The sequence below is a fragment of the Phodopus roborovskii genome, unplaced genomic scaffold, assembly GCF_943737965.1.
Source record: "Phodopus roborovskii unplaced genomic scaffold, PHOROB, whole genome shotgun sequence".
NCBI classification, from domain to species: Eukaryota; Metazoa; Chordata; class Mammalia; order Rodentia; family Cricetidae; genus Phodopus; species Phodopus roborovskii.
The window spans coordinates 2,059,767-2,082,260 of record NW_026126460.1 but is presented as its reverse complement, the minus strand read 5'-3'; the positions used below and the strand labels follow the sequence as shown (position 1 = coordinate 2,082,260).

Here is a 22,494-nt window from a genome sequence, read left to right as displayed (position 1 = left end):
TTCTTTGTGACCTACTATTGAGGCATAGTTATTTTCAATTTGTGTTCAAAGGCTAAATTGAAAATCATCTTATGTTTATTTTCCTATCCCCTCCACACCCACAGAAAGGAGATAGAATTACTTTGAAACAAAGGAATTTCTATAAGCATAGCTTTTTCTTTATCTGACACAGACTATCATGGGAATCTTTATCTGTAAGTTTCTTGTCTACTTTTGACTCCCCTGGGTTGGTTAGCACTATAGTGAGGTCTTTGAAGGGATTTTGTCTATTTTTTTTCCAAGAATCTGGAGGTGGGGTCTTAGAGATAGATATTCATGTAGATATAGAAACATTTCAAAATCCAAAATATATTTGGAAATGTTTAATATGCCTGGCATATTACATATCATTCTAGTAAAAGATAGTTATTGTAAGTTTCCTATAAATCCAGAGCTTATATATAGGAAAAATAAATCTTTTATTAATTTCATGCCCCTTTCTGTCTGTTTGGGGGTTTTCAGAGTATTTTGAGAGCAGAGTTAAAAAATATTCTTTACAATTACATGGTAGGTTAATTTACTAAATCTCTACTCCTTTGTCTAAAAGGTCCATGCTGTAGTTTCTTTACTAGAAAAGCAGTATATGCTTCTAGCCTAAAACATAAATTTTACTCATGACAGTTAGACAAATTGGAAAGAGATGATAAATGGAACAGTGTTACGAGCATGTTTTCCCGCTGGCCTGGTCCCAGTGCCACACAAGCCCCAAATAACACACCGAGATGCTGTATTAGATATAAAGCTGTTGGCTTGTTACTAGCATTACTTATTGGCTAGCTCTGTCTTAAATACTTAACCCATTTCTATTAATCTAAGTACTTCCACATGGGCCCAAAGTTCTACCCTGTTGGTCCTACATCTTGAAACTCCTCCCTACTACTTCCCACATCCTCCTTGTCTCCTAGTCCCGCCTATCTTGCTTTCCTATTGGCCAGAGTGCTTTATTCATTAACCAATAAGAGAAACATACTTACAGAATGACATCTCCCATCAGAATAGGGAAGACAGTGGGCAAAGAGCAAGGCAAAATCATGGAAGCTGATGTGTTTCTAGGTTGAGTAGAAGGAAGGCTCCTTTGGGAGCAACTGGAACAAGAACACTATCGGGGTGGGGGGGCTGAAACCTTGAACAAGGCAACCAGGATGCATGAATATAGAAAGATAATAGAGAGAAGATCTTGAAAAGGCAGGGGTGATCAGGCCTAATGTCTTCCATCATTTGGGTGCTATAGCAACCATGGCTCTGTTCTGTAAGTTAGAGGGTGACTACACAGAGAACATGGGGACACAGAGGTAGATTCATAATCACCTTTAAGAGATCTGGGGAAGGAAAGCATCCAACTGTAAACACAACAGTTTATAACGGATTTTAAGGACTAGGTATTATTTACTTGATCATAGGGAAAAACTGGGTTTGTAATTCCCCTACATTGTACTTGTAGAGAATTTAGAGTTCTTTACACATGATTACTATTCTTCTTTTGGGGTGGGGACATCTTTAGAAGACTGAATCATACAATGTAACTAGAAAGTGAAGGTTAAAAAAAAGAAAAAAACAATTTAAGCCAGGCCAAGATATATTTATCCTCAAAAATCTGTCAGAAAAAGATTTGGCCAGGGAAACTCTATCACCCCAAAAGCATTGTCAGGCTAGGATATAACTGAATGCAACTTAAACCAATATGTTAATCTGTCCAAAAGGGAAAAAACAAAACAAAACAAAACAAAAAAACAAAACAAAACAAACAAACAAACAAACAAAAAACACAGAATCTGAGGGGCAGGTTCAGACGGGTCTTGGATGGAGGAAAGGGTGAGTCATGCTGTCATGCTGGGTCCTTTAGCCTGGTGTACATGGTATTGGCCAGCCAAGTCTTTGCTAGTTATCAACAGTAGGAGTGATGAAGGATGTGTGTGTATGTAGTGGGGGGGGGGGGGTTGTCACAGCAAAATGGTTTGAAATCTTTGTTCCCAAACTGCTCTTACTTTAGGGACTTTACATTTGCACTTAAGACCAGCTGCTCCCAGACAGAAGGTTTGTATTTGTTGGGAATAATGACCTGGTGTGTAAGGGTGTGCATTTCAGTGAGTTAATGCTTGCCTGGCATGCACGCGGCCCTGGATTTAAAGATCACCTGCCCTGAGAAACAAGTCAAATAGATGAAAATAAAAAGGAATGGGTTATGAGAAATGTGATTTCTTTAGGGGAAAATGTCAGTCTACAACTACCACAATATTAACAGTATGAGTATCTCTTACTGGACAAGCTATGGTGAGGGGGAACACAAGGAATAGCCCCTCTGAGACAACTTTCTCCTCTGTATCTCATCGTGTATGAGATGTCTGTATTCTTTTGAGCCTGAACACTCATGTATGATGTTGAACATTGGGATTTAAGGGGCTGATTTTTTTCCTCCACATCCCTTCCCACCCGCATTCCATATAAGTAAAGAGCAAAACAAAACAAACAAACAACAAAAAACCACCGCAGCACAAATATTATAAACCCAGAGACAGATACTAAGGTTCAAGCTGAAGATCAGAGAAGACCAGCCATTAGAGAGTTCTCACCTCTACCAAGGCTCAGACCAAAGGGGTGATCCACTGAATATCAGAAAGAATCTCCAGAGTGCCTTGATCTCCACCAAGCCTCAGAATCCTAGACCGTGATGCTCTCCTCAACATGGCTGGAGACTAATTGCTCATGAGACCCTTTGCTTCTTCCTTATGTACCTCTCTAGTGCTGGAATTAAAGGCATGAGCTCTGTTAATCTTTTGGACTGATTCATTCTCATGTAGCCCTGGGTGGGAGTTCTGGGATTAAAGGTGTGTGCCACCACTTCCCAGCCTCTATAGCTAACTAGTGTGACTGGTTTTGCATTCTGATCCTTCAGGCAATTTTTATTAAACCATAAATAATATACCACCACAAACTACAAGGTCCATTCTTTGTGACCCTACCTTCTTTTGTTTAGCAAGATAATTCCTTGCAAATAACATGATTCCATTCTTCTTTGTGGCTGACTAAAACTCCACTGTGCATCTTTACATTTTTTTTTTTTATTCAGTCGTCTGTTGGTGAGCTCAAAGGCTGATGCCATAACTTATATATGATGCTTTGGCTAGCCTGAGCACATGGATGGGTATATTTAATGTAAGCCCCCACCTGGTTCTTGTGAGTATGTGTTCAGAAGTAGTACAGCTCCATCATATGGTAGTTCTGTATTTAGGAACCCTCCATACTGATTTCCACACTGGTTGGGGTTATTTACATTGCCATCACTCTGAACACATTCTTACCAGCATCTGTTGTGTGTTTTTCTAGTGACAGTCATTCTGACTAGGGTGACGTGGGCTCTCTGAGTACTTTTAATTTGCATTCTGCTAGCTGATAAAGATGATATGCATTTCATGTACTTATTAGCCACAAGTGGAGGTTTCTATATGGAGTATGAACCATTAAAGACAGAGTTAATATGATTTCTTCTATTCTACTTGTCATGGTGGGTGAACGGAATACCTGTAGTTTACTATGCCTCCATTCCCCCTCCTGAGACTGCTATTTCTACCTCACAGTGAATGTGACTGGGTCAAGAGATACTCACACTTGTTCTCTGCCCCTGCCCCCTTCCACAGATATATAAAGGATTATGTAACATTTCTGGGATCCACCTGGTTCTGAAGATCCAACCCCTTAGAATAATTCTCCTCATTCCATTACTGCCCAAGTGCTCGATGCTCCTCAGTAGTCTGAGTTGCAGCACACTTAGTGTAGTTTAATTGGTTGCTTGAGAAGAAAGCTCAATGGGACCAAAAAGTGCAGACACCCTTGCACGAACACAGCTTCCTCATGGATGAATTATAGTCACAGCAATCTTGATGCTAAATCTTACTCCTTCTTTTAACCAGACTGATGTTTTGTCTACCCCCCCACACACACACACACCTTCCTGCAGTCAAAGGTAGATGGCCAATGTCTTTTAAGGACATTGTCCATGTGCAGTGCCACTCTCATGTTGTTGCTGTTTTTTGAGACCAGATTATTCTAAAGCAAGGCTAGCCTGAAATGTATACTCCTCCTGCCTCAGCCTCCCAAGTGCTGGGCTTATAGGTATGTGCCACCCCTACCATCTACTTCTCCTTTTAAAGAAATGTTTTGAGCAGGCAAACACTTGCTACTCCCTGTCCTCCTGTGGCTTTTCAAGTGAGTAAGAATTAAAGTAAATTTGTTTGCAAAAATTTTACAGTTCTTTTCCCTATCTAAGCAGCTCTGAATATTCAAAATTATGTAAAGCCACTACTCTTGTCTATTCTAGAGCATGTGGCTTGCTCCATGATTCCTGGAGATGCCAGCAATGATGAGTCTAAATCAGGAGGGTTTTATGGTATATAGACCCATCAGGAATACTGTCCATCAGCAGTCGACAGATACAACCATGGTGCCTTAGCCAAATAGGAACTCACTTGTTCCTAGGTAGCAGGAAGCCTAAATACACATATTTCAGAACTCTACAAACTATCACGGCTGATTCTCGTTTCTTGCTCTGCACACCACCCCTAACATGTGTCTCTCTCCAAAGAGAATTGCAGAGGAACAAGCAAAAGGATGCTGAGCCCATCCACACCCACTTTAAATAAGAAATCTTACCTGAAGGTCCTACCAAGAAACTCTCACTTAAATCTTGCTGTCCAGTGCTAGGTCATGTGCAGCTTTCTTTAGCTGCAAAGGATTGTGAAGTTGTGAATATTTTTAACCAGGCACAACTGTTGCCTTGAACAAAATTGGAATTAAGTTGGCAAAGAAGGTGAGTGACCAGACAGCCAACATTCTACCCCAGGTACCGTATACACCTAAATCCAATGTGTAGGGATTGCCAGGGTAACTTCTTCATAAGCAGCTTGATCACATTTTGTGATGGAGTAGGTTGTCTGATGGACTGTCCAAGAGATCAGGTAATGTCACAAATGGGACATACTTTCCAGTGATTAGGGACTGTGATCTTTCTTGGCCTTCCATGCTAAAGAATCATTGACTTACAATATGATAAATGCAAGTGACATGAAAAGACCAGCTCACTCAGAGAGCTGTAGCTTCTAGTACCCTGAATCCCAGCCTGACACAAACACCAACAGCATCTTCCTGAGCCCTCAACTCTGGACCACTTTCTATTTCAAGTTCAGAAGAGGACTGGTTTTTACACTTAGGACAATTCCTTTGGGCTTCAAATCATTTCTCCATCTCCCCATCTTTACTGGAGGTTTTACTTTACCCTGCCTGTTTCCCCCCAACTCTTAGAGGTATATTCCTAATTATTTGATTATGGGGCGGGGAAAGGGACACATGTGACTTGAAAAGCCAGTGTCACTACACGATTTTCAATCCCAAGACAAAGATTCAAACTAATATACTGTGAATAACGTATAGCCTGTCACTCCTTTTGGACTTCATCATAGCAGGAAGAGCCAGAGGCAGTCAGTGCATCTCTACCTCTCTTAAGCATGAGTATGTTACTTTAGAATGTGAGACAAATACTGCACTTTCTATATGGTGTGAGGAAGCCTGGGGGATGCTGACCACTGGCCTGTTCTTTGGGATAATCTTGTTTCTATCTTCCTTCTGCACCCAAGTGGAAACACTGCCTCTTGCTATTCTTACATTAGCTCAAGTTTTGCCACCTTTGTCCTGTAAGACATGATGACTTCCCAGAGAGCATCTTAGCAATGTCCCACAAGGCTGTGCTGCTGCCTGGCTCAGCTCTCTGCCATTGAGTCTTCCCTTCACGCACAATGAGTTGTGTTGAATTCTTCCAGCTTAGCTCTTTCCTTATTTTGATAAACATTTTGGAGATGGAAGTTTGCTTCGGCCCCTTTTTACAAATCAGCTTAGCCCTGAAACTGCAATAACCCAACCTTTGCTCTTTGCAATATTATCTTTTGGCAACACCCTGGCCAGACCCAAACATGCCACCATCTTTACTGTTATACCTCCAATTTCCCCCAAATAGATGCAAATTCTGATAATGTGCTAGGAGGTGGCCATTAGAAACAATGTTCACTGATGTCTGCCGTCTTTATTACCTTCTTTCTACTTTTAGAAATTGTGTCGACCTTCGAACTTAGAAAAGGCAGGATGTAATTAAGCTAAACAAGTTTCTTTGGTTTTTTTAACAGATGAGAATTCTCCAGCCAACTTTTGGGATTCTAAAAACAGGGGTGTGACTGGAACTCAAAAAGGACAGATTGTATGGAGAATTGAGCCTGGACCCTACTTCATGGAACGTACGTAATTGATGGGCATGATACAGTCTTAAAATGGAGTAATGTACATGTGTATTGAATGTATAGAATCATGTCTGAATATTATTTTTAATGTTTTGGGCTCTTATATATGTATGTAATGAAGCTTCAAATTAGAAAGTATATTGTTTTAGAAAGTGTTCATTGGAGATTGTATGCATGGGCAATTAATATTGACTTTATTGATTTTAGGAATTAGAAATGTTTTGATTAATTTAAAATTTCTGTTTGCTCTGGGTATTCCTCATCTCTTACTGGCAGAAGGTTATCTTTTGTGTGTAGGTAAACAGAGTTTGGATAAAGTAGTCTGGGGCACACCACCCACCAACATCAAATACTAACAAGCAGAAATTGTATGCAGAGAGTCAACCATTACCAATCAACCCATGTTGCATTTGTAAATACAGCTGCTTATGTAGTATATAGTTCATTAGAGGTACCGTATCTACTTATTTTGAGTAAAGTGTGACAGGGTGTGTGCTTATATTTACCACTTATATTCCTGAGTATACAGGAATTCTCCATGTATTTTTATGGAATGGAAAGAAAACACATAAATAAAATAGGATTGGTGACTTGCTAGTTTACTAGTCAGTCCAGGCCAATTTAAAAATCTTCAGAAATTTTATTTCTTTACCATATGGGAAAACATGGACTTTTGAGACATTTTCAATAACATTGAGATCTAAGAATTGGAATTTCTATGTGCAAAGGATTTCTTGTAAGAGATCCTATGAATTCTAGGGACAAAAGGATTTAACAAGACAGAATATAAAGTGCAACTTGAACAAACAAGAACTTGATACAAAACTCTTTAGTGAAGCTTCTAAGACATTTGTAATATAAAGCTATTTTAGAAGATCAACATCTCTGACTTAGTCAACATTAAAGGCATTGGGTAGTTTCTTCCTCTGTCTTCCCTGGTGGGTCAGCACTCAGTAGTTTCCTCTAGTACTGCTTCTGCCCTGTAAGGTGTGTCTTGTTTCATAGTCCGATGTCTGTTTAAGACTTGTCAACACAAGAAACACAGCTGTGACTTCAAAGGGATAAGAGAGAGTTTATTCTGGAAACAAACATGGTGGATCATAGCCATGGCACTCAGATTCACTTTGGCCCAAATCCATGTCCCAACCTAGGAACTGTAAAATTTTATCATAGTAGAGCAAAGAAAACCATACACCAAAACACTCTTCCTTCCTTCCTTCCTGTCTTCCTTCCTTCCTTTCTTCCTTCCTTCCTTCCTTCCTTTCTTTCTTCTTTCCTTCCTTCCTTCCATCTGTCCTTCCTTCCATCCTTCTTTCCTTTTTATTTTTCCTTAGATTTTCCTCCCATATAATATATCCCAATTACAGTGTTCCCTCTTTCTACTCTTTCCAGTGCCCCTCCCCACCTTCCCTTCCATCCAGATCCAACCCCTTTCTGTCCCTCATTAAAAAATAAATAAGCTTCTAAGAAATAATAATAAAACATATAATTTATATCATATAATATGATAAAACAAAACCTAACACATCAGAATAGACAAAACAAACAAACAGAAGGGAAGGGGCCCAATAAAATGCATAAGAAACAGACATAGACCCTTTCATTCACACACTCAGGAATCTCATAAAAACACTAAACTGGAAGCCACGATGTATGCAAAGGACCTGTGTGGTAAAAAGAGAGAAACATGGGACATCTATGGGCCTGGGATCCTAATCTGAGGGCATCCTAAGGAAAATGGGTAATGTAAGAACATGGGGGGGGATGCAGTGAAAGAGCTGGTTTTACTTATAATTCAGTTCTTTCTTTAAAAGGACCCCAAGGTTTAAGAAATTGATTAGGTGAACAGTATTGCCAACTAAATGCCACGGGAAAGGTAAATCACCTCCCCATTAGTGCCCGAATGCCGAAGAGCACTCTTGGTGCTTGCCTGGAGACTGGGGGTACCATCTCTATTACAAGGTGATCTGGGATGAGGAAAACCAAAAGCATGTCCACAGCATCACCTTCTCAGTTAGAGGTGCATCATGTCCTGGCTGGTGAAGCTATCTTAAGTAGTAAATATAGCAATTACAGTATGCCACATACTGTATGCCAAATACTCATTTTGGAAAATATTGTCTGCTGTCATTCTGCTGTTTAATAGAAATGGGCTTGGATATTGAAGCTGCATTAGAGAAAGCCTCAAGGAGTAGATTCCCCTCTTCTTCATTTCTTTTTCACGCATAAACCTGGGAGCACTGCAAGCAGGATTGTAGAACTAAAACTCTTCAGTGTGTCAAAGGGCTGAGAAAATAGTCCAAGCTAAAGTCTAGACAAAATCCTAATTTCAGAAGAGTCAGAAAGATGCCACTCCAAGCATGCATCCTGACCCATGGAGTGTGAAACATTAAATAAATGGCATGTTTATCTCCAAGCTTAGAAATCAAGGGTGTCCTTTTAATGTCATCTTGAACCAGTGTCTGACTCAGACAATCTTAAGAGAGCTTCATAGCATAATGCAATCTTATATGGATCTTTGGAGTCTAGGAAAAGGTGGGTATGCTGTTTAGTTAGCTTCTAAAAATTCTGGATATTGTCAACCTCTGACTTAGAAAATGTAATATTCAAATTTCAAATTTTTTCTCATCTTAAGAAAGAAATGTGTTTTTTTTGTTTTTTGTTTATTTTTGTTTGTTTTGGGGTGTTTGTTTTGTTTTTGGGTTTTTTCTGTTTTCTTTCTTTTTTTTTTTTTTTTTTTTTTTTTTTTTTTTGTCCTTAGCTTATTAGAAGTCCAAACAAGGTAATATTCTTTGAAAATTGATCAGTTTAAGTCAAAAGTCCCATGTTTTCCAGTAGGCCCTAGAAGATGCAGACATCCCAGGCTTATACTATTACAGCCTACTTGAATGGCTATGAAGGGAGAAGAAAATGGGTTTAATTTTGGTAGCTTACCTTAGACATCCTGAATATTTACTTGTTTTAGGATGGCAAGCAGGAGCTGGGACACAGTTCAATATTAAAGCGCTTGCAGTGTAAGCAAGAGTAGTCAAACTTGAGTCCCTGGGATCTACATAAAACACCAGTCTCTGCAGTGCTTGTCTGTAACACTAGGACTGGATAGCAGGAGGGATGTCAGACACAGGGGCAACCCTGAAGGTCTCCGGCTCACAGTGAAGCCGAATCAGTAAGCTCCAGGTTCAGTAAGAAACCCTATCTCAAAAGATAAGGTGGGCATTGGACCTCTGGTTTTAACACTAGTATACAAACCCGTAAGCATATGCATATACTATACCTACACATGAAAAGAAGAAGCCAAAAACAGGGGTACCATAAAGGCTGTCAGATACTCTTCAAGTGAGCATATTACCTCCAGTAAGTTGTTTGCAGCAACTGAGTGGGTCATCTTTACAGTATATTTTCTTCAGTTTTAAAGTTTAAAGGGTTTCAACGGTTGTCCTGGCATGCTAAGATTTATTTGAGTCAGTGTAGTCTTTCGAAAACAGGGTTCTTGTTTTAGTTATTTGTACTTAGGTGAGGGTTAGAAGCCTTTTCATTTTTTTCTTCCTTCTATACATCTATTCATTTCCCCCACCATTGTGAAATATTTGTCGATCACCTACTTGAAGACACTAGTTTAGCTAGAAGCCTTTTCATTTTTTTCTTCCTTCTATACATCTATTCATTTCCCCCACCATTGTGAAATATTTGTCGATCACCTACTTGAAGACACTAGTTTAGCTACTCACTAATCTTGGGTTAATAAGTGAATTTAGAAATTTTGCACTTCAGTTGTATATTGCTATATATCAAATTGCTTTGTGATCATTAGGGGAAAAAACCCACCAATGTTTGCATTCATTTTGTAGTATTTTAAAAGTTTTATCTGTCTCAGCCCTTAGAAGCAACATAAGCAATGGGAGTATGACAGGCCCACCACTGAGGAGTGGGTGGGACTTAATGCAGTGCCTTGATAAATATGCACATTATAGGATGTTTTTTTCTTGGGAGAGACGGTGGTCTCAGCCTCCTGTTTCACTGCCAGGCCTCCTACCCTAATGCCACAATTTTGAGTCTCTTCTCACTGACACACAAGCATGTTCTTGCTGCTAGGAGGCTTGGTACTTTCCACTGTCATTCTTCTTACACCATGTGTTGGGTTTGGCCCACTCACATCCCATCAGATTTCCACCATATTGACAGTGATATTGTCCACCGAGGAAGGCTTTCCCACTGCACAGTCCCTTAATAAATATGAGACAATTTGCAGTAATGTGGAAACAGCAAATGAGCATGCTCCTGGGGTTGTGGGTAAATGTCTTCAGAAGTGTAAAGATTAAAGTGAGGTCTTCCTCAGTTTGTATCTCTGAATAGAAAGACAGACAAGGAATAGGCCCATTCTATGGCAGCGTAGAGGGCAACAGTGAAAATTGTGAAACAGAATAAATGAAATTATATAATGTTTTCTTGTACAGTTAGAGATGGCATGTTAAGCACCAGCCTTCCATTGTTTTTCACTTCATTTTAGTGAAATAGAAATGAAGAAGGAAAGGATGGTCACGTTTCACCAATCATTATGGCTAAATTTTATATTCAACTTCCAGAACCACCGTGGGAGAATTCAGACTTCCTAAATGGCAACTATCTGTGAAGTTTTCCCTAAGCTAACAATGCCACTGTGTAAGGTGATTGATGACAGCAAGGTCTTTGAGGTATACCCCTTGCTTGTGGGGGTAGACTATAGAACCTTTTCTCAGAGAAAGAGTATAGTGTCATCACTCATTCCTAGTGTTTATGTGACTGAGTTGATTGCCTTTAGAAGATAATTTTTAATTTGTGAAATGGGTGTGATTTTTAAAATATGTAAAAAGTAGAAGCAACTGTCTCTGACATCATACCAATAACCAGTCTCCTTGCCTTGAAGGCAACTAGTAACTAATTTCACGTTATTTATATCTAGAAATCTGTATTTTTTTTAACCAGATGGTAACATGATTGCATTGAAGTATGATGTGCAGAAGCCCCTTCTCTGATGAGCATGTTAAATTCCCAAATGCTGTCTGCAGCCCCATCTCCCTCCTCTTCCCTCCTGTGCTCCCCACACTCACCCTGCTCCTCTGTGCAGGGGATGCAGTGAGGGGCTGTTGCCTCAGGGAAATCTTTATTTGTATTTATGAACATTAGAGGGCTCAAAGTTTCAAGATAAAGAGACATCTCCATCTTGTCAACATCCAATTAGGAGATTTTAAGTCTTTATTTTAGTAACTGTATAAGTGAATGATCCCATACATTGTTAAGAGTGATAGAATATATTTCTCTGATTCATGGTGAACTTCAGGGATCAGAGGCGACCTTAGAAAGGATGATGTTCCCATGGGCCATGTTCTTCCTCTTGAGGCTAGGACTGCTCAGTCGACTGAGACCCTTATGGGTCAATGCAGGAAACCTTACCTCTCCCTGCCCTGCTGCTTCCAAGTGAGCACACTTCATGTAAATACACACTTTGGAGAAAATACTCTTGTGTTTTATAAACATGAGATTCTTTTGTTTTGTTTCCATGTAGTTTGAAGCCAGTGGGAGAATACATTGCCAACCATATCAGGTTGTGGAGAAGGCATTTAGGGAATATGGAACACACCTTGCTACTCTGTCTGTGTCCTTTCTTGTTCATGTGTGAGCTGACCTTATGGCACTGGACTCTTCCCCAATTGGATCCTTATCCTTATATTTACATTTCTTTCCATCTGCCCCTGTATGCATTTCTCTGGAATGTGGTTGTTATTATATGGCATTTCCTCTTAGGGGACATATGTTATAGCTACTACCAGAACGTCAACATTTCATTTCTACCCCTGTGAACAATCTTTCATTTGCCTCTTCCCACCATCAAGATATTGAAGTACATTAATTAAAATCTCAGTCTCTCCTATTTTGTTTCACCATTTTTAAAAAAAGATTGTAAATGTCCTCTGTAGCAGGGATTTCTTTTGGGCTACCAACCAGCTCCCAAATCATGACACAGAGACATTATTAGTTTTGAATGCTCAGCATAGCTTAGGCATGTTTCTGGCTAGCTCTTTTAACTTAAATTAACCTGTTTTTTTTTTTTTTAATCTACCTTTTGCCTCAGGGCTTATTACTTTTCTTACCTCTATATATCTTACTTTCTCTGCTTCTCTGTGTCTGGCTGGCTGGTGTCTTCCTGTCTTCTGGCCCTGGATATCTCCTATCTTCTCTCTCCCTCATTGTCTTATTCCTTCTTCTCCTAGACCCTAGATTCCTCCTATTTAGTCTCTCTGCCCACCAACCCTGCCTATCCATTCTCCTGCCTAGCTATTGGCCATTCTTCCCTTTACTAAACCAATCAGGTGCCTTAGGCAAGCAAGGTGAAACAAATATATCTTTTCATAATTAAACAAATGCAAATATAAACAAAAATAACACACCTTTACACAGTAAAAGTAATATTCTGCAGCATAAACAAATGTAACACATCTTTACTTAGTTAAAATAATGTCCCACAACAGTCCTGAAGTACTCACTAATATCTGAAGGCAAAAACAATACCATTCATCCTGGACTCTTCCTGGTTACTAGTGTCCAGTTGAGGGTGCCATTGAACTCCTATCCGAGTGCAAACAATCCCCATTCTGTCTGGAACTCTGCTCTTCTCTCTGATGACTTGCCTCTGTGTGTGGTCTGTTTAAATTCTACTTTTGTATAGTTCAAGATAAATTTATTGTATTGTTGCTGTAATAGCAGGAAGTAATACACCAAGTGGGTCAACTAGTAAAGCTGCCTTTGTTAACATCTGCCAATTAAAACAATCAGTGGTGTTTTCTTGGCCTGTCACTGTCCTAGTTAGGGTTTCTCTTGCCCTGAAGAGATACCATGACCACAGCAACTCCTATGAAGAAAATATTTAATTGGGGGATGGCTTACAGTTCAAAGGTTTAGTCCATTCTCATGGTGGGAAGCATGATGGTGTGTAGGCAGACATGGTGTTGGAGAAGGAGCTGAGAGTCCTACATCTGGATCTGAAGGCAGCAGGAAGAAAGAGAGCCACTGGGCATGGCTTGAACATCTGAAACCTCAAAACCCACCCCCCCAGTGACGCACTTCCTCCAACAAGGCCACACCCCCTAATCCTTTCAAATTATGCCACCTTTTGTGAGCCTGTGGGGACCATTTTCTTTCAAACCACCACAGTTACCCAGTTACTAAAATCTTCAAGAAGAGCAAGCCTCACCCTCTGATCTGAGAGTGAAGGGAAGATGTCTTACCAAAGCACACTGTGTTTATAGAGAAAGGTCTTGCTCACTGCAGGCAGTTTAACCCGGACTGCTGGCTCGCCAGTATTTAGAGTGTATGCAGATGGGCTCATGCCCATAGACCTCCTCTTGAAAGCCACTGAGCTTTGCCCTGCACTGACAGCCCTTATGCATGTGACTCAAGCTGGCTTTTGCAGAATATTGTCACCAATACACTATGCTTGCATCTGTAGATCTCAGACACGTCTCCAAACTTGTGTTAGTGTTCACAAAAGCCATTTGCAGGGGTGGTGTTATGAGTGAGTCAGAGTAACAGCAGAGTCAGGCATTCAGTTCTGCAAACCCCTCACTCACTCTGCCTCCTAGCTACTCGTGAGTCCTGACTCTCACCCTCAGACCTCTTGTCCTGAGACCCCACTGTGCCCTTACTGATGTCCTCCTGGTTCCCGGGTCCTTCCTCCTGGTGCTTTTCCTCTTTATTGTTTGTCTTTTGTGATTTGCCATTCCTGGAATTGTCATCTCAGCAGCTAAACTGTAAAATGCCAACTGGGCCAGAACACAGTTCTGGAGTCGCTTGCACTCTCTGGTACAGTGGTGGGCATGTAGCTTGCTAGAAACGTAGTAAAGTCTTTTGATTGATGTTGCTAAATTGTGAATTATTGGACAGAAAGGAATGTACATAAAAGGAGTGGATATTTTAGCCCAGGATGGGACTTTTCTTGGGTTTAACATTTGGTTATTGATGGGGAGAGTGTGGTAATATAAATTCTCAGAAGAGAATTTCACTGGTATCATTCCCTTAAAGTAAGAAAGTCAAGTACTTCCTGGGATGCCATCTGGCATGATCTGGAAAGGCAATGGTAAGTTAAGGTACTTAGAAAAATATGTGGAATTCCCCCATTTTAACAATCCTGGCTACTCAGTTGAGAGGAATGCCGTCTATAGACCATATCTGCCCCTCTTCGGCCTATCTTGCCTGCCAGCCCCTTTGCCTCTATAGAAGGCCACCTGAAGGAAAATACAACCCATGGTGATTTGGGCCTCAATGAATAGAGAAATTCCTGTGACTCTAGGTTTATATTGACACACTTTTCATGCTTTTGGAAACTAATTGCTTTCTAAAAACCATAATTGGTGTATGCATTACTTTTTCTCAAGATCAGTTATTTGAATTAATTTGTAAGGTATATGAATTTATATATGCTTATTTCCATGGATCTGGTTCCCATATTTGATCCCTATTTAGTAGTTCATTTAAGTTACTTGGAAAATTAAAATCATGTGGGTTCCTAGAGCATCTACCCAGTCCATACTTTGTCAGACTGATTTGCTTTTTATATTTCTGGTAGTAGCTGTAATCTGTTTATATTGAAGAGGTTAAAAGTAGTGTCTGCGGAATACATAACCTGAACAGCTCGCCTGCCACCCAGAGCAGGTTACATGATGACACAGGCATGAGGCATAGCACTAGCTGGCAGTGTGAGCACATGGCAAGTGTAGCTAGTCACATTCTTATCTCTGCTCTACAAAGTATACTCTGTAAGGATTCGCTGGCCTTACGCTGGCCTGCCGCTATCACCTGGCCAAATGCACTCAGGCAGTACTCTGGTCAGCCCAGAGTTCCCTGGCTATTAGTCTGCATGCAGGTGCAAAGAACCCCTGCCCATTTACATTTTCATTCCTGCTATTTCCCTGAGGCAGACAGGATTTTTCCTGTCTCCCTCTTTCTGTCCCCCCTCTCTCTGTGTGTCTCTTTACCTCATTTCTCTCCCACTTCCCGCCCCTTCCCAACTTCTCCCTAAGCTCTGAGTGCCTGGCATGTTTGTCCCCTGCCTTGGACATCCTCACCTTCCATGGAATCTGCCTTTCTCCACACGCATTGTCATAACATATTCAGTATATTGCTTGCACGCTTTGTTTTGCTGATACATTTTTTATGTTCTTATGAAGTTTCCACAAAGCAGGTAAGAATGGGCTTGGTGGCACATGTCTGTAACTCTAGCACTTGAGACGCTGAGGTAAGAAGACTGAGAGTCCAGAGCCATCCCGAGCTACAGTCAGCTTCAGACTGGCTTGGGTGACATCCGAGGACCCCATGAAACACAGCAATTAGAGAAAAGCCAAATAAGCAAAATCCACAAGAAACTGGTAAAATTGGTAGCTGCTGGTCGGAAAGGAAGGAATTGTGCACAGAAAGGATTGCCTGAAAGGGCTATGGCATTTCTTCAGCCGATTCAGCTGTGTTTCTCCCATTGCTTTGCAGCGGAGATCAAAATCTGTTTCAAGTACTACCATGGCATCAGCGGAGCCCTGCGGGCCACAACCCCCTGCATTACTGTGAAGAACCCAGCTGTGATGGTAGGTTCCCCTCGTTGCTGGCTTCCTCCTGAAGCCCGTAAAGAGTTCTATTTTTGCCTGGGCAGCCCTGTCAGGGTCGTGAGGAACAATGAAGAGGAAACACATGACAGTGTGGGCACTGTCTTAGGAAAGGAAATGTGTTACAAGGCTGCCATGACTGCATCTGGGATACCAATCAGTGGAAAAACACTTGAGACACAGCAGCCCTGTGTATCAACAGCTCTTCAAGGGAACACAGTGAACCACAGTGTTCTGTCATGAAGGCTTTGTCGCGTGGTTAGTAGGAAATGTTGATATTGTGTCTCTGTATCTCCGGTGGATTTGCATGACTTCAGTGTGTAAAAGGGGAACAGGAACCCAGTTAAATCATAGTCATTCTCCCTGCCAGGCCAAGGAGCTTTTCCCTGAAGAGTGTGTGTGATGGGAGTCATACATGGGCAGTGTCCTCAGAGTGAGTGTGAATCTTCTGTTTGGTAAAACATGCTGCCCAGGGAGCCAAATTCTTCATCAAGCCCTCAGGTGAAGAATTTACTTTGAAAGACAATTCTCCATGTCTAGAATGGTAGTTCATTTTACTTTGGATTGTTTTTTTTATAATTTCTGACTTATTTTCTCTTGGTAGATCAACTTTAAAAATCCAGCCCAATAGTAATTGGGCTGATGGTTTAGGAAAATTCCCAGGCTCTAACATATGTGAATCCTTGCATGTTTTATGATTAGTCAAAATAAGATTATACTCAGGCAGTGGTGGTGGTGCACACCTTCAATCCTAGGACTCAGAAGACAGAGGCATGCATATCTCTGGGAGCTTGAGGCCACCCTTGTTTACAAAGTGAGTTCCATAACAGCCAAAGCTGTCACAGAGAAATGATCTCTCACAAAACTAAAAAGAGGAAAAAAATATAAAAGTTAAGAAAAAAATCCAACAGTACTGATATTCACAGTGCTTGGTTAGTGTGACTATCCCGTGCCAGATGCAAAGAATAGACCTGAGGAAAACAGTTAAGAGCCTCCCAGGTCAGGAAATGAGCCCATTGTGATCTCCTTTCTCACATTCCTTTTGTGATGATCAAGGATGAAAACCGCTACCTCCTCTGTTATTTGTATGGTGACTTTGACTGTCGTTCATCGGAGTACACAGTGAGATGTATGTCAGAGCCTTGCCACAGGAAACCCTTCAGCTGCAGGGGCAGGCTCAGGTTGACAGTGCGGCTTCTGGGTTTTCCTGGAATGGATCTATGCAGGTAGTGTATTAAAAAACCTCCCTCTAGCCAGGCTTTGGTGGTGCACACCCTTTGTCCCAGCACTCAGGAGGCAGAGGCAGGCAGATCTCTATGAGTTTGAGGCCTGCTTGGTCTACAGAGCAAGTTCCAGGACAGACTCCAAAGCAACACAGAGAAACCCTGTCTCAAAAAATAAAATAAAATAAAATAAAATAAAAAAAAAATAAAAATCCTTCTAATCACTGATGCAGACCCTGTGTTCAATGATAATGGTTGGCCTTCCTTGGTCTTATTGTAGTGTGACATAAAGTTGTATTCTCGGAGTATTATTGGAAATGAGCATTTTGCCAGAGGGGTGGCACTGTTTGTCTATGAATTCTTTGATAATTGTTTTTAGATTAGTCTTTTACCACATGATGAATTGCACATTTTTTAAAATGAAGATTGCAGGTGTCTTCTCTTGTTCCTTGTAGTTCCTTAAAATACTTTAATTGGTTTATAAGCCGGGCATGGTAGAATATGCCTGTAATCCTAGCTTTTGAGGAGGAGGCTGAGGAGGCAAGATTTGTGATTTATCAACTTGGCCTACATAGTAAGTCAGTGTCTCAAAAGAGAAAGAGGAGGGGAGAATATAGTTTTAAATAAAGGTAATCCATTAATCTTTTCAGCCACAAATACCTCAGCACAAGCAAGTACCTGGTTAGTCCCAGATGTTACATTCTTGGAGGGACATGTTTTAGTTATCAGATAGTGCCTTCGCTCAAGGCAAGGCCCTGTTTTGTGAGCCCAAGGTCCTAGTGCAGTGGGGAATATAGGTTACTATTATCTATCCCAGGGGAAATCTGTATCACATGCCACAGTCTAGGTCCTGTGTGAAGAAAGCAGGAGAAAGTTACACAGATCTGCTGTCTAGACAGTTTACTGCTGCCTCCACCCCTGTTAATCTGGGAATTGTGAGTCAGAGGGATAAAATCCATTGTAATAACCCACATTCTTGTTGAGTGAAAACTCAGTGATCCACAAGAGAATGAGATTAAGGGAGCTGTGGAATTACATAACTCAGTCAGGAAAACCCTTGTCTTGCAAGTGTAAGGACCTGAGATTGATCCTAAGGAAACACAAAAAATGCTGGGTGTGACTACACACACTTGCGATCCTACTACTAGGGAAGTGAAGACAGGCTTGCTGACTAGCCAGCCTAGCCTACTTGGTCAGTTTTAGGCTAATGAAATTCCTTGTCTCAAAAGAAAATGGCAAGAGTGACTAAAGCAATAACTGAGACTGTTCTCTGGCCTTCACACACACACACACACACACACACACACACACACACACACACACACACAGAGAGAGGGGGGCGGAAGGGAGACAGAGAGAAAAAAAAAAGGTGGGACTGATAAAGAGAACTGAAAGGTCCCATTGCAAAATTATCAGGAGGCAGTTAATGGTCGCACAATCTTGCCTAATTGTCACATAATCTTGTCTAAGGGGCATAAAGTACAAAGAAGACAGTAGAATTGACACTATATTTGATTTGGATGGCCACGTGGTGTGATATATTGAGTTTTACAGGGAGCACACAAAGATAAAGACATTTCAGAATCAGAGACACCCGGCACCAGACCATGGTTCAAGTGAGAAAAGCAGACTTTGTTCATGAATTGGTGCAGCTGAGGGGAGGGGGATGTATGATACCACTAAATAGAAATGGCTCAATTCCAGTCATGACAAAGGAAGTGAGGATTTATAGCCAAGAAGCAGAGTCAGTGGTTGAAAATTTACTAAGAGGGCCAAGGGGATGCGATAACTCTTGATAAACTAACTTAAGCATAATTTTTGCTGAAGGTGGGCCGGGGTGATCACATGGTACCTGGGGCCTGGTGAGAGATGAAGAATTTAGTCAGGCATCAAGAGTGATGTCATAGTGAGGATAGAGATTCTAGACGAAGTAGAATTTTTATAAACTATGAAGCTAGAGACAGAAAGAAGCCTAAGGTCAGGCCTAGTTGAGCTAAGAGTGCACATGAGCTTGACTAAAGTTTGGTCAAGGAAGGAGCCTTGGTAGGATTTAATGTAAATTTCAGAACTAAGTTTTGTGATTTTCATTTTATAAGTATTTGGGATCAACTCTGCTGCAATCCTGTCTTTTCTGTTCATATGGACTTCTCTTTCAGAGTACCACTATCTTAGTGTTTCTATTGCTGTGAAGAGATGCTGTGGGCACGGCAACTCTTATACAGGAAACATTTAGTTGTAGTAGCTTGCTTACAGTTCAGAGGTTCAGTCCATTGTGACGGGGAGCATGGCAGTGGGAAGACAGGTGTGGTGCTGGAGAAATAGCCAAGTGTTCTACATCTTAACTCAGAGGTGACAGGAAGTTGACCGACTGTCACATTGGGTGAAGCTTGAGAAAAGACCTCAAAGCCCACCCCACAATGACACATTTCCAATAGAAGGTATGGCCTAGATTAAAGGTGTGCCCTCAAGCCTCAAGGTCTGGATTAAAAGTGTGAGGCATCCAGCCTTCTCCAATAAAACCATATTTCCTCCAACAAGGCCCACCTCCTAATAGTGTCATTCTCTCTGAGCTTATGGGGGCCAAATACATTCAAACTACTACAACCAAGGACAAATATATTCCTAGAAACCATAAATTATGCACTGATTATACACAAATGTAAAGAAAGATCTAAATTTGATTTGTGATCTATAAATTACCAATTGCAAGACATAATTTACTAAAAAGTTTTTAGCGAAAAATAATTGTGCAATACCATTACATAGTCCTATCGTTACTAACTCCAATACCCACACTGCATTTCAGCAGAATCCTGGATGTAGGTAGGATGCCTATATGGATATTCAGAGATATGAGATAAGGGAAGAGGACTTTGTACATATCAATGAATCTAACATAAGTTAAGAACTTATTCCTGGCCTTCTTATTTAATATGAAGAAATTTAGTGTTTAGTTTTGGCAGTAATATATTCATTTTGTATCCAACATATTCCTCCAAGCATGTTGGTATAATCTAGTAATCCCAACACTTGAGAGGCAAAAGCAAGATGATCATGAGTTCAAAGCCCATTTGGGGTGTGTAGAGATGGATAACAATTACTAAGAAGGTAAAGGATGCAGTGACTCTTTCCAAACCAACCTATAAGAAATTCTTGCTGAAGACAAGCCTGAACAGTCAGATATCACCAGGGAGAGAGAAAGGGCATTGATGACAGTTGAGAAATTTGTTCAGATATCAAGAGTGATCTCATCTCCAGGGTTGGGATTCTCTCTAAATGAAGCAGGCCAGCCTGAGCCATACAATAAGACCCTGTCTCAAATATAACAGAAACACTGCCACCATCAATGTCACATACACACATGCGCGCGCACATGTGAGCGCGCGCACACACACACACACACACACACACACACACACACACCAGACAGACAGACAGACAGACAGACAGACAGACAGACAGGCGGAGACAAGTGGCCTCAAACTTGTGATTCTCCTCTGTCATCCTCCCGAGTGCTGGAGTTATAGGCATGTATACCATTAAAAAATGTATTCATATTAAGAGGAAAGACAAATCATACAGTAGATATAGTAGGTTGATTAGAGTAAGAAAAATTTCAAAGTTCATGTTTTTTAAGTGGGGTGAAGATTAGCTTTAAATATGGACATTTGATCCTGTATTTTGGAATCTATTTTTGCATATCTGTTCTAAGATTTGAAATTTTGAAGACATGCACTTCAGTGCATTTTGATATTACAAAATCATTGTATGTCCACACAGGTGAGGGTCCCTGGACCATCCAAAAGCACAATTCTCATATGAAATTTCATGCATATTGTTCTCCTCAGATGGGGGCAGAGGGCATGGAAGGAGGTGCTTCAGGAAGTCTTCACTCTCGGAAACTGGTCAGCTTCACATTGTCAGGTAAGTGTCTGAGATTGGCACTGAAGCCCCTGGAGACAATAGGGATCAATTAGCCACCCCCAATGATGGTTTGCTATACTCTATTGATTTTGTAGTTTAGAGCTATTGAACTGTCTTTCGTTGATGTATATCACTTTAAACATGGCAGTCATGTATTGATTTTGACTTCAGAGGGAATGCTGTTAACTCATTGTAGGAGAATTACTGTCTGGAAAGTAACATTAAGGGACATCTTCCTGAAAACCAGAAATAAGCTCCAAAGACATCAATGAATCCATCTTTAAGTACTTTTGTAACACCCCACCTCCATTCACATGGAAGCTGCCTGCCTGTGATGTGTTTGTCTTCTAGACATTTGCCAAGTGTACAGAGATGTGTAAGAGCATAGGAGAAGAATGGATTCTATAATGTTGATCCTAAAACAATTAACAAGATTGTAGACTGACAGTTGGTGACTGTAATGGTTGTCTGGCTATCTAAGGATAAGTAAGGGCCCAGACAATTGAACTCTATAGCCTCAGGGAAAATTGTGTCTTGGTCAATGTTTTAAATCTTATCCAAAGAAGGCTGAAGCTAGGATATTTAGCACGTGTGCCTTTGTGATTTTGAGTTCTTCTTTTGTCTGCCACGTGATGTGGATATTTATGAACAATGAAACAAAGGAAAATAAAGAGAAGCAAGAGGAGAGATGAGTAAAGGGAGCTGAGTCAGCAGATTACAGATAATTGGCAGTTGATCACCTGTATTAACAGAGATGCACTCACCTGTGCAGCATCTCACTGTGGAAACTTTGGCATCAAGGTTATCTAACTTTGACATCTTATATCACAATGACTGTAATCTTAGGTGGAATGCTTTTGTGTTCAAAGGAGTGTTTGTGAATGAATTGGTTCTGTCAGACTTTGTAGCAGCCATTTCTATCCACATTACTCTCCATTTACTTCAAGGAAATCCCCTGCTTAGAAGTAAACTTAGTATCTAGAGGCTATCAATCTGTCTAGAGTCTGGGGCATGAATACTCAAGAAGGGTAGGGAAATAAATGTGTGAGCTGTGTTTTCTTCTCAAGGCTACTTTGTATCAATAGAGAAAGCATGCAGTTAGTCAACAGTCAAATGAAACTCTGCATTTAATAATGACTGCATAGTCTATGAAGTGTCAAAAGTGGGGTGACTGGGATAATAACAGCAACTTCACGGAATTCCTGCTCATCCTGCACTTGTCCCTTCCCTCTCCTCATGCAGAGTTGTTAGCATGGAGCCTTACTGTTGCTGATGTATTATCCATATGTATCAGCATATTCCACTGCTGACTGTATCATTAGACAGCCCTGGTCTATTTTCATCACATGTATCTAGGCCATGAGTTCCTGTAGACCAGTACTTCTCTTCCAGAGAGGGACC

The 22,494-nt window shown here is 40.8% G+C and overlaps 1 protein-coding gene across 3 annotated transcripts in view; it reads left to right on the top strand.

The window, feature by feature from the left end:
- Positions 1–22,494, top strand: part of Hecw2 (HECT, C2 and WW domain containing E3 ubiquitin protein ligase 2) — a 331,621-nt gene that overhangs the window by 199,324 nt on the left and 109,803 nt on the right. For all 3 annotated transcript variants that reach the window (XM_051190202.1, XM_051190203.1, XM_051190204.1), the window contains 3 exons: positions 6,210–6,317; positions 15,834–15,928; positions 21,018–21,093. In XM_051190202.1, coding sequence (XP_051046159.1) covers positions 6,210–6,317; positions 15,834–15,928; positions 21,018–21,093 — 279 coding nt within the window. The remainder of the gene's footprint in view (positions 1–6,209; positions 6,318–15,833; positions 15,929–21,017; positions 21,094–22,494) is intronic.